General features: G+C 54.6%; 2 protein-coding genes across 5 annotated transcripts in view; one reads left to right on the plus strand and one right to left on the minus strand.

Annotated features, from left to right (window-relative positions):
* Positions 1-435: 435 nt before the first annotated feature.
* On the plus strand, positions 436-9495 carry PLEKHG4 (pleckstrin homology and RhoGEF domain containing G4). The gene is made up of 21 exons (XM_077755583.1): positions 436-1154; positions 1312-1407; positions 1487-1610; positions 1672-1765; positions 1852-1926; positions 2007-2123; positions 2289-2387; positions 2479-2627; positions 2788-2926; positions 3021-3137; positions 4712-4894; positions 5150-5664; positions 5740-5986; positions 6640-6729; positions 6811-7032; positions 7126-7296; positions 7380-7557; positions 7939-8055; positions 8203-8439; positions 8525-8640; positions 8801-9495. The coding sequence occupies exons 1-21, from the start codon at positions 644-646 to the stop codon at positions 8804-8806; spliced, it is 3603 nt and encodes a 1200-aa protein (XP_077611709.1). The 5' UTR covers positions 436-643; the 3' UTR covers positions 8807-9495.
* The window catches only part of KCTD19 (potassium channel tetramerization domain containing 19), a 30682-nt gene continuing 27780 nt past the window's right edge, over positions 9444-12345 (minus strand). For 3 of the 4 annotated variants that reach the window (XM_077755580.1, XM_077755579.1, XM_077755582.1), the window contains 4 exons: positions 11372-11563; positions 11038-11192; positions 10613-10714; positions 9444-9680 (listed from right to left, as the gene is read on the minus strand). In XM_077755580.1, coding sequence (XP_077611706.1) covers positions 9567-9680; positions 10613-10714; positions 11038-11192; positions 11372-11563 — 563 coding nt within the window. In that variant the 3' untranslated portion in view covers positions 9444-9566. The remainder of the gene's footprint in view (positions 9681-10612; positions 10715-11037; positions 11193-11371; positions 11564-12345) is intronic. The other variant, XM_077755581.1, reaches the window with a different exon arrangement.

A 12345-nucleotide genomic window follows, 5' to 3' on the forward strand; every position in this document is an offset into this window, starting at 1 on the left:
GGGCAGCGGATGGGATGTAGATCTGTCCTCCGGCCCCCAGGGGGCGGCACGGTGCCGGGTCTTCCGCCGCCTGCGTTCCCTCCCCGCGGCCAGGAGGCGGCGCTAGTGGACGCCGGGGCGGTGCGCTGTACCCGCCGTCGATGGCGGTGCCGAAGGTTCGAGGGCGCGGCTTCGCGGCTTCTCGGTTCCGCGTCCGGGGGGTCTGAGGGCTGCGGGGGGTTGGAGCGGGGAATGGATGGGGCGCGCGAGTGTCTCGGCGAGGCGGGGCCGGGCCGGGCGGGCGTCAGCGCGAGGCAGCGCCTTGCCCACGCCACGTGCGGCCCTCACGCGTAGGCCGGCAACGCGTGAGTGCGCGTCTGAGCGTAGGAGCCCTCTGGCTGAGGGCCGTGTGAGCGCGGACGTTCAGGGGCAGACCCCTGCCCTTCTCTTGTTTCTTTAGGCCTGAACTGCTGCCGCATCTGTGCTACCTCTACCTGGGAACCAACACTGGCTCCTGCTATGGCCTAGTGCCTTCTACCTGGGTCACCCACCGAGCCCTACGGGACTGTCTTCAATCCATTTCCTGGATGAGCAGAAGCCTCACAATGAGGGCCCAGTCCCTCTCCCACTTGCCCTGAGCAGGCCCACCCTTAAGGAGAGGGTGATGGAAGGGCCTTTGGAGGTTGGGGATGAGTCCCCAGAATCCCAAGGACATGCTACTGACTGGAGGTTTGCTGTGTGCAGCTTCAGGGATGCCTGTGATGAGGAGGAGCCTGTTCCCCACGTGCAGGTTAAGGATCCCAATCCTCCAAGATCACCAGCAGGGACAGCCCAAGGAGAAGGGCTGCAGGACAGCTCCCTGCCTAGGGAGCTTCAGTCACCCCTAGGACCAATGGCTGTAGATGGGCCAAGGGATGGGCAGGGGAATACACTAGGAGGTTCCTCAGCCCAGTTAGAGAAACCCATCCCCTCTAGAGCGGAGAGCCTCCTATGTCCAGTGTCCTCCCACCTCAGCCTTGCACAGGGCGAGAGTGATAGTCAGGGGGGAGGTTTGGCAAGGGACCAAGTTCCAGGCAGGTTAATGCCAGCTGGTTTGGGTCCTGAGAGGTTGGACAGTGATCCTGTGGACCTTGAAGGGCCTCTATCTGAGACATCGTCAGAGCTACTGGAGCCAGGTAAGGGAGGCTGGGCCAAGGAGGTCAAGTGGGGGTTCCTAAAGGTGGGTACCAAGACTTGGGGAGGGCTCTGACCCTACTCAGGCTGAATGAAGCCCAGGTCTGAGGAGGGGTCTCTGAGTGCCCAATGCACACCCAAGCCGTTTTTCTTCCCAAGACCCCAGTGGATCTCGCCTCCCTAAGCCTGCTAATTACCTCCTGGCCCAAGACCTTTCCTGGGAGCTGCTGGCCAGTGGCATGGCTACCTTACCAGGTAACTACGTCGGAGAGACTAGAAGTGGTGGAAGTGGGGTGACTTGATAGGACAGGTGTTCATTGTCTTTTCCCCACAGGGACTCGGGATGTAGAAGGCCGGGCAGTGCTGCTTCTGTGTGCCCATAGCCCAGCCTGGTTTTTCCCCAAGTGCGGTAGCCATGAACTCATCCGCCTTCTGCTCTACCTGCGAAGCATCCCTAGGTTACGGAGAGGAGGTTGGGGGNTGGGGAATTTGATACTGAACTGAAGCCTGTCTCTTTAGGCCCGAAGTACAGGCCCTGGGATTGACCGTGCTGGTGGATGCCCGAGTTCGTCCCCCAAGTTCTTCTCTTTTCTGGGGGCTCAGCCAACTACAAGTGAGTATAGGATTGTATCTTCTCCTGACTTCAGCCATTCCTTTTAAATAGGGTTGGGAACATGGTTGCACTCAAATTCCTTGCAGGAAGCAGCCCCAGGATCAGTGTACCAGGTGCTGCTAGTGGGAAAGATGCCAGAGGAGGTACCTTCCAGGCTGCAGGTACTGAGCCATTTTGGCTAGCGGGGGAGGTGGGATGCTTCCCCACCAGGCAGGAGCCACTACACCTTCTTTTCTTCCAGCTGAAGCAGCTGCCCTCTCATCAGAGCCTGCTGACCCACATCTCCACTTCTGGGTTGCCAGCTTCAATGGGAGGAGGCCTGCCTTACTGCCACCAGACCTGGCTGGACTTCCGAATGGTCAGTGCAGTGGGTGGGGACATGGGGGGCGGCAGGCAACCTGGCCAGCAGAGGAGCCTTTCCTGGGTTGGCTTGAGCAGTGCAAAGCTGGCTGCAGTGGCCTGGGATCCAGGATGCTTGGGACCAGCACTGCACTACTCTGGTCGTGCTTGTCCTTGCTCACAGCGTCTGGAAGCCCTACTGCAAAGCTGCCAGGTGATTTGTACCCTGCTCCACGGGGCCATTGAGAGCATGAAGGCTGTGCCCCAGCCCATGGAGTCTGGGGTGAGTGTCCCCACAACATCTCTCCAAATGCTCCCTGTCTTCCTCCTTTTCTCCAATGCTCATTTCCACTGCCTGTTGCCCTTAATCACAGGAAGTTAGTCGGCTGCTACAGCAGGCACGGGTCCTGATGCAGCACGTGCTAGACTCACCCCGGCTAGCATGGCTACAGTGCCAGGGGAGTTTGGAGCTGGCATGGCTGAAGCAAGAGGTCCCAGAGGTGACCCTGAGCCCAGACTACAGGTAGATGCAAACTCAGATCCCAGATCTTGCCCCAGCCCACCATATTCCATGCCAAGAACTTAGCTGGCTGCTCAGAACCAGCCAGGATTGTGGTCCCAGGACAGGGTGGAGTGGAGCAAGGCATCTAACAAGAGCCCTACAACCATGTGCCTTGTACCAGGCCAGCAGTGGATGAAGTTGATGAGCTCTATGGCCGTGTAGATGGACTGCTGCACCAGCTGACCCTGCAGAGTAACCAGCGAGTGCAGGCACTAGAGTTGGTCCAGACTCTGGAGGCCCAGGAGGGCGGGCTGCACCAGGTGGGAACTATCTGCCCAGATGGGCCCTGCCTCTGATCTCAAGCATGACGTCCACCCCACAGCAGCATTTCTTTCCCTGCTTGTGCCCCTCCAGATTGAAGTATGGCTACAGCAGGTGGGCTGGCCAGCACTTGAGGAGCTAAGGGAGCCCTCCCTGGACATGCTGCTCCAGGCCCAAGGTCCTTTTCAGGAGCTGGACCAGGTTGCCCAGGTGAGTTCGGTTACTTGTTTATTTCCTAGGTATTGGATCACTTTGCCAGGGACTAAGAATGCAGCATGGGTGAAAGGAAATCTCTCCATTTCTTTCCTTGAATTTATAGTCCAGCAGAGAGCAATTGTAATCAAAGGTTGAAAGCCACATATGTGTGTTTGCAAATGGAGGCAAAAAGCTCTGGAAAGAAATAGCGCAGGTGGTTCTACCTGAGTTTATTAAAAAATACTTGACCCAGAAGGGGTATTGGTCTGGCTTTCTTGAGATCCTGATTTTTGAGATGAGAGCTGAAGGATAGGTTAACCAGGAGAAAGAGGGGTTGGGGTTAAGAGACATTCCCAGCTGAGGGAACAAAGAACATATGCAAAGGTTCTGTGGCAGAAAGGAGCATGGCTTGCCTGAGGAACCATAAGAAGGACAGTGAGGTTGAAAGGCAGTGCAGTAAAGGGAGGGAGAGTGAGGTAAAAGGAAGCTGGAAAAGTAGTCAGTGGCCAGATTGCTGGATCCTGTAGCTGTATAAAATTTAAGTGGAAAAGTCACATAATCAGATCCACATTCTAGAAGATGATTCATAGTTTCTGTTTAGATAGTGATTTGAAGGATGGACATATAGAGTCCACAGAGGCAATTGCAGTGGCCTAGTGGGAATGATGCTTTCTCTAGTCAGATGGTGGCAGAGGAGACTGATTTTAGAAATTTCTGGGATTTGATACATGGGGTAAGGAAGGAAGGGGCGCCTGGATGACACAGTTGGTTGAATGTCTGACTCTTGATTTTGGCTCAGGTCATGATCCCAGGGTTGTGGGATTGAGCCCCGCATTGTGTGGAGCCTGCTGGGGATTCTCTCTCTCTCCTTTCACCTCCCTTCCATGCTTGCGCATGTGTGCTATCTCTTTCTCAAATAAAATTTTTTTTTTAAAAAAAGGAGGGGAAGGTTGCAGGGGTGAGTAGAGTTCCCTCCTGAGAGAAGGACCAGGAGACAAGGGCCTTCTGAGGCAAGGGGATTCATCAATCCAGTCTTGGGTGTGCTTTGGAGATGACCATGAGGGTCTGAGACCCATGGGGATTGGCCTGGAACTCAGAAGAGAGACCTAGGTGTAGAGGGTCACTTGGTAGATGTGGGTGTGTGGGTGACATTTGACGGTCACATAGGATTGCCTGAGGGGAGAGAGTGTGGACTGTGTTCAGGACAGCCACTGTTGAATGGCTCAGATGAGGGATGGGGAACAGGAGGAGAGTAGGGTGAGTGGGGAGGGGTTGGGGAACTGGAAAAGAGGATTAGAGGCTGCTGAGCAATGGTCAGATGAGGCCTAAGAATTGCTGGGGATGGAGGTGGCAGTGAGGTTGCACTAGGCTGATGAGGTGAAGAAGCAATGATACCTGATACCGAGGCGAACGATTCCTCTAGGAAGTTTGGGTGTGTAGAGAGGCTCAGAGACAGAGGAGAGTGGGTGGGGTGTGTGGTGTGGGGGGAAGGTCTTCAGTCACAAGAGAGACTTTGATAATGACGTGTAGATGTCTGTGGAAAAGACTGTTCATGGCGTAGGTCTGCTAATCCCAGTCTCTTTCTCTAGGAGCAGGTCAGGCGAGGGGAGAAATTTCTGCAGCCACTGGCTGGCTGGGAGGCTGCTGAACTGGGCCCTGTTGGGGCCCGCTTTCTGGCCCTGCAAGCCCAGCTGAGCGACTTCTCTAGGGCTTTGGCCAAGCGGCGGCAGCGGCTGGCAGATGCTGAGAGGCTGTTGCATTTTTTCAAGCAGGTGGGTGAGGTGTCCTGTTCCTGGCTCTAGGTGGTCAGTGGGGATGGAGGAGTGGCTTCTTAGCCTTACCGCAGCCTGAGCTCTTTCAGGACATCTTGCCTCCTCTCTCCTTGTCTTTGGTCTGACCCCAAAATTCAACCAATTGGGGTACGGCCTGAGCCATCATCCTGTGGGGCCGGGAGAGTGGGTGGAGGAGAAGGCCCAATGGTCTTGGTGGGCTCCACCTTCAGTGGCTCTCTGGCCTTGGTGTTACAGGCCTCGACATGGGCTGAGGAGGGGCAGCGGGTGTTGGCACAGCTGGAGCAGGAGTGCCCAGGGGTCGTGCTACAACGGCTGCAGCTGCATTGGACCGAGCACCCTGACTTGCCTCCTGCCCACTTCCGAAAGATGTGGGCTCTGGCCACAGGGTTGGGCTCCGAGGGCATCCGCCAGGAATGCCGCTGGGCCTGGGCACGCTGCCAGGACACCTGGCTGGCCCTGGACCAGAAACTAGAGGCTGCACTGAAGCCACCACTGACGACAACCACGACGGGCAGCACAGCTAGTCTGTGTGTCAGCCGTGTCCCTGCTGCATCTGCCACCCCTCCCCTGAGGAAGGCATATAGCCTTGATCAGAATCTGGGGCACAGTCTCCGAGAGCTTACTCACCACTGCCACCGTGCGGCCATTGTGGCTGCTTCCCACGGACCAGAGGCTGGAGGTGGTGCCCAGCCAGGGTCATCCCCTACCATGCCTCCACCAGGCAGCTCTAACCCCAGGAGCCCCAACAGGTACAGGCAGTGTGCAGGGCAGGGAGGGCAGTGGCAGGAGAGACGTCTTGAATCCTGACTCCACCTGTCTGGTAGGCTCCAGCTGGTGTTGGCAGAGATGGTGGCTACAGAGCGGGAGTATGTCCGTGCTCTTGACTACACCATGGAGAACTACTTCCCTGAGCTGGACCGCCCTGATGTGCCCCAGGGCCTCCGTGGCCAGCGTGCCCACCTCTTTGGCAACCTGGAGAAGCTGCGGGACTTCCATTTTCATTTCTTCCTGCGTGAACTGGAGGCCTGTACCCAGCACCCATCCCGGGTTGCCTATGCATTCCTGCGCCATGTAAGCCCACAGGCCACATGGCCCCTACCTGATTCTGCCACACTTGATAAGGAGCTCTTGGGTAGATGCTTGGTGCCAGGCTCTGTGCTGGGTATAGCTGTGAGCAAGACCAGCAAGGTCCCTGCCCCTCTAGGTAGTCACGTTTAGTAGAAAAGGAGACATAAAAGTAAAAAAAGGTAATTCTAGATTATAGTTTGGGTCAGGAACAAAATAATCAGGATACATACATGATCGTGATTTAGCAGTGGGGCCAGGGGGTGGTGCAGTTAGAGGCCTCTTTGAGGGGCAGGACAGGGGAAGGGCTGGACTCAGAGTGTTCCATCCAGAGGAAAGATTAAGTGTAAAGCTTTGGGGCAGGGAAGAGGCTCAGTGGTCAAAGAAGAGACAGGTCAAAGAGGCTGAGTGTAGTGAACAAGAGAAGGAGTTGTCTAAGGTGAGGAAGCCCAGAGTGGTGTTCAAGGGCAGTGAGAGGAGCAAAGGCCCCGTGGGCAAGCCCCATTCTGCACAGTGCCTGTTCTTTCCAGGTTGCCTCATTCAAAGCCAGGCAGACAGGGATCCGCAGTTCCCTGGGAACTGTTGGTTAGCATTTTGGTCCTCTCAGGGTGAGGGTACCTGGCCCCCTTGAACCTGGGTTGATCTGTGTCTCCTCACAGAGGTTGCAGTTTGGGATGTATGCACTCTACAGCAAGAATAAACCTCGCTCTGATGCTCTGATGACCAGCTTTGGTCATGCCTTCTTCAAGGTAGATGAGCCTGAGATTAGGGGAGGAGGGGATGGAGGAAGTACCCTGAAGCCACCTGATGGTCTCCCACCCACCTGGCAGGATAAGCAGCAAGCACTGGGGGACCACCTGGACTTGGCCTCCTACCTCCTGAAGCCCATCCAGCGCATGAGCAAGTATGCGTTGATGCTGCAGGAACTGGCCAGGGCCTGCGGGGGTGCCGTGCAGGAGCTGAGCGCCCTGCGGGCCGCCCAGAGCCTTGTGCGCTTCCAGCTGCGACATGGCAACGACCTGCTAGCCATGGACGCCATCCAGGGCTGTGATGTGAGTCATGCCAGGTCGTGGTGGGCAGGTGCAGTGGGTGTGAAGGGAGGAGGGCAGGAAAGGCTGGGCACTCACTGGGCCCCAGCTTGGCAGGTTAACCTCAAGGAACAGGGTCAGCTGGTGCGACAGGATGAGTTCATGGTACGCACTGGGCGCCGTAAGTCCTTGCGCCGTGTTTTCCTCTTTGAGGAGCTACTGCTCTTCAGCAAGCCTCGCCGAGGACCCACGGGCATTGACACATATACCTACAAGCGTTCCTTCAAGGTAGGCCCACTGCACCCCTCCTATGGTCCCTGCCTCACCCTCACCCCCTCTGACCTCACCAAGCCCCTCTCCTGGCCACACAGATGGCAGACCTAGGCCTCACTGAGTGCTGTGGGGATAACAACCTGCGCTTTGAGATCTGGTTCCGCCGTCGCAAGGCCAAGGACACCTTTGTGCTGCAGGCTGCCAGCTTGGACACCAAGCAGACTTGGACAGCTGACATTTCTCGTCTGCTCTGGAGGCAGGCTATCCACAACAAGGGTGGGTCCCTGCCCCTACTTTATCCAATGGTCCCCTCCCTGGAGAGCTTATGTCCCACAGGGCCCCAGACAGGGCCTAGGAACCGGGAAATGTTTGGGAGCAGGGAGGTCCAATAGCAGCAGCCAGAGTGTAAGGAAAGGAAGTTCAAAGTCAGGCAGTCCTGTTGTCACTATCCCTGACTATGGACAGTGTTAACCTGGTTAACCGTGCCCCCAGGATTGTGGGGAGGAGAGCATGGCACCAGAAAGGCTCAGTGCATAGGATGGCTAATGTGCTGGGCATGGATGTACAAGAAGGACTTACTCAAGGGGGTGGTAGACAGAGGCCCGAGGACAAGGCTGATGTCCAGAGAGGCCCTACCTATACTCCCTCTCCCCGCAGAGGTGCGCATGGCTGAGATGATGTCCATGGGTGTGGGGAACAAGGCCTTTCAGGACATCACCCCCAGCGAGGAAGCTATCAACGACCGCACTGTCAACTATGTCCTGAAGTGCCGAGGTAGCAGGCAGGCTACAGGGGGGTGCGGGTGAGGAAGGCTGAATGGGAGGTAACATGGACTCCTGTCAGCTCTTGCCTGTGCTCCCTTCAGGACCTTGGCCCAGGTGGGTTCTGCCCTGTCCCAGTCTGACCCTCTCTCTTACACAGAAGTTCGCTCTCGGGCCTCTATTGCTGTAGCACCGTTTGACTATGAGAGCCCCTATCTGGGAACCTCGAGCTCCCTTCCTGGAGACCCTGCCTCTTGCTCTATATTGGGATCCCTCAACCTACATCTGTACAGAGACCCGGCGCTTCTGGGACTCCGCTGGCCCCTGTATTCTACCAGCTTCCCAGAGGAAGCAGCGCTGGAAGCTGAAGTGGAGCTGGGCAGCCAGCTGTCTTTGAGTAGGTCTGGGCTTAACCGGAGGCAAGAGGGCATTGCTTAGGGTCTGGCCCTTCCCTGCCGACAGCTTACCTTCCTCCTCCCCAGCTCCTGACGACTCAGAGGTCTCATCCCAGTGCCCATCAGCCAGTGGATCCAGTGGTTCTGACAGCAGCTATATGTCAGGGCAGGCCCTGGGCAGGGGTCTTGAGGACTTTTCCTATGTAAGTATCATTTTGTCCTCTTTCCCCAGCCCAAGCCTATGCCTGCCTTTCCTTTAGGAGGAAATGGGGGTGTGTGGGATAGGGCCATACCCCAGGTGGGCCATCCACCTGGACCTTCAGTTGAGGAAAATGACAGTCATACCTAGCTTGTCAACTACAGGTCTGAGCCTGGGCTGGAAGGCAGGCAGTGGACCCATCACCTGGAGGTCCAAGAAATATCACCTCTCTCAGGATCTGCTATGACCCGAATGTGGCTGGTACCTGGGCCACCTCCAGCTCACATGCACTGCGCTGTTGACTACTCCTTTCTGATGTCTGTGCCCATTGGCAGGCTGGCAGGGACTTCGCTTAGGGAGCCTGGCTGCAAGGCCTGAATGAGTGCCCTGATCCTGAGCCTCTGGCCCCATGTCCCCTTTTATTCCCTCTCTGGCTTTTACCTGTTACACGTTAGGATTAGGCTAGAGCAGAAGGTATGGGTTTCCATGCTCTAGGCGGGTGGGGTACCAAGTAGAGCAGTGACTGGACAGTGACTGGACTGCCTCACCCCTCAGAGGAACCTAGGTGGTTTCCCAGCAGTTGCTTCCCAATCCCTGGTCTCAAAGCCAAGCTTCTCAAGCGTAGGGGCAAGCCCACCTCTATTGTAGCCTTAACTCTTAACTGCCTTGGTTGCCCAAACCCAGCCCTTCTTTCCTGGGTCACTTTGGTTATATTTTTTCAACACCTTTTGAAGAGCTTTCAATTAGAGCTGTTCTCTAAAATTATTTCACTTGTTGGTCTTTGGTGTCTCAGAGAGAGAGTCCAGGCCCTTGACTCATTACTCTTTATTTATAATAAAAATAGACTGACATACTTTCATATGTGCACATGCATTCTTTAAATGAGCCTTGGCAGATGGGGGTATTGTGAGGGCAGCATCTCTGGTCACCCTAGCTCTCTTGTAAGTACTTGCCCAGGATAGAGTAAGAGACAGACCTAGACAGGCCCCTCTGGATGAGCAGGTCCATGCAGCGGCCATATTTCCTGGCGAAAGGCAGTGTGAGCTAGAAGGAAAGGCCCATCTTATCCCTTACTTCCTGGCTGGTTGCCTACTGTAGCTGGGTGGGCGGGGTCCTCCCCATCTGGGCAGGGGCAGGGGTAGGGCAAGGTCTATTTTTGGGGACCTTTGATTCTTTGGGCTCAGTTCTGCCCAGAGGCATCTCACAAGCTTGTGGCTATGAATGGCTACCAGAATGACCAGAGGGTCAAAAATGTACATTTCCGGCCACTGGTTTTCCACTTTTCTAGCTGCAAATGCTGACATTACTTTTCTAATCAATAGACTGGCCAGAGACCTAATAGTAACTGGGAACTAGGGTTTTAGGGTGAAAAGTATTATAATAATGTACTTGATTACAAAAAATACCAGATTAATGAGAAATTAACTAAGTCTTCATCAGCTACAATATTAAAATGAAAACTTCAAACCCTAAAGTTATTTTAAGGAATCAAAAAACAAAAATAAAAAAAACCTCGATTATTCCTTCGACCTCATTGAACCTTTTTTTTTTTTTTCTGGTGAAGAATGCTTTAAAGCAATTTATATATGAAAGGAATGTGTGAAAGTGGTGATATGGCTAAGTAGGTGAAGTTGGTATTAGTGGTCAGAAAGGTCTGACTCTAAATAGTTTCTCAGATTTCAACACCCCAAAAGCTTGAGCTCATGTGATGTGCTTCCCAAGCACGGCTGGGATGTTAGTGATAAAGGCAAAATTGGTACCATTGGAGGAAAACTTAAAAAAAACCAGTGGCCCAAATACTGCTTTTTGATCACTCTGGACTAATTTCAGCCATTGTTTTTCCCTCCTTGGGACCAGGGACCAGATGTCTAGCTGCCTGCCTTGCCTTCTGGGCAGTGCTGGCCCAGAAGCAAGACAGTGTCCATTTGAGGTGTCCACAGGGTCATCTTTCCCAGTGGGGTACAAGTGGCCCTCACCTCCACCCAGCTGTACAGGCGTTCCTGGGTGTGCCGGTCATCCTTGAAGCCGGTGATGGTCAGCAAATCCACCACAAACTGCTTGGGGCTGATGTGCAGGGTCTGTCAGGAGAGCCCCTGGTCAGGCAGGGCTGGAAGCCGCTGCCTGACACACATTTATTTCCTGCCTTTTAGAGTGGGATGCAGACCAGGGGCTTCCCTGGGTCTGCAGGAGCTGCAGGGATCGGAGGCCACGATTATCCCAAGCTACCTCTCAGTGAAGTCTTGGTCCATATGACACTGAACCTGTCTTCCTATCCCTGCTCTTCTTGCCACCCTTGTGTCCCTGACCTATTCCCATTGGCATGCTTCCAGTTGCCTGGCACCACTTATGGGGACAAGGGGACGGATAGAGAAAGAGCAAGGTCTGGGCCTGTCACACATACCCATAGCCGGTTGGTCAGGGAGACCACCTTAGCTGTCATGGCTTTGGGGTCCTTTTGCCTGATGGAATCCAGGATGATGTCAGTCAGGAAACGGTGACATTTTTGTGCATAAAACATCTCTTCCCAGGATAGAGAGAAACTGAGGAAAGTCACTTCTGTGGAGGAAAGAGTGGATATGGACACAACTGTTGTGGCTAAGGCCTTAGAGCCAACCTGGAGTAAGGAGAGAGGTGTAGGGCTCCTGAGGGAAAACTGTTTTTCTGAAGCACCCTGACTGGGGGCTCAGGCATCTCCACAGGGAAGTGCAGGGCCAGGTATGGCTCCAGAGTCTCACCTCTGGGCTGGGGGCTGGCTGTAGGCGGCGTATGCCTGAGGTTGTCCATCTGTGTGGTGTAGACGATGCTGTCCTCAAAGAACATGCAGGAGCCATCACTGCCCACCACAGGGGGGTGGGTCACTTTGAGGATGACCCCTGCGCTGTCCACCTCACTGGCCTCAGGCAAAGGCTGCTCAGGGCCAGGAATTTCTGTGAAAAATGACATGGGGTGGGAGTTCTGTTTAAACCAATTCAGAGCCCAAGCAGGGACGGGACCAGCACAGTGAGTCACCCCAACCTTCTGGCTGCAGCTTCTCAGCAGTGACACCCTCTGCTGACAGGTACCTGTCCTGGCTCTCCTCTCTCCATTATCCTAGAAGCATTGTAAGTCCAATCCTACGTTTCAGAACTCCAAGGAACTTTCCAAATTCCTCTTGAACTAAGGCTGGTGTCAACTAGAGCTGATAATACCTTAGTTGGGGGACTAGATATCATGGAAAACTGTAAAATGAGAGGAGTTTTTTGGGTGAGCTTTTGATGCATGTCTACTCTGAAGAGTATGTTTGACAGGCCAACTCAGGACTCACAGGCAGGGCCCAAGAAGGCCCCTCCAAGCAGGGCCTAAACCTTTGAAAGGGAAATCAACAGAATACTGTAGAAAGAATTTGAGGGAGCAGAGGAAACAGCCCAGTATGACAGGTCTCAGCAAACCCCTCTGGGTTGTCTCCACACTGTCCCATCACACACAATACACCTCCCTCTGTGGCTCCTTCTCCTGTCCATCCCACCCCAGGAATCACCCACTCCCCCGCAGTCACACAAGCCAGAAACCTGGCCCCTCTTTGGCCAGATCCTTCCCCACTTCCTCCCCCAACTGCCTAGCCTGTTTGACTTAGAATGACCTTATTCTAATATTTCTGCTTCTGCTGCTGTATTTCCTCTATTCCTGGAGCAACCTTCTGAATGCACACCTGACTTCTTGCTGTTGTTTA

Source organism: Crocuta crocuta, unplaced genomic scaffold (genome assembly GCF_008692635.1).
Source record: "Crocuta crocuta isolate KB4526 unplaced genomic scaffold, BGI_CrCroc_1.0 scaffold152, whole genome shotgun sequence".
NCBI lineage: Eukaryota > Metazoa > Chordata > Mammalia > Carnivora > Hyaenidae > Crocuta > Crocuta crocuta.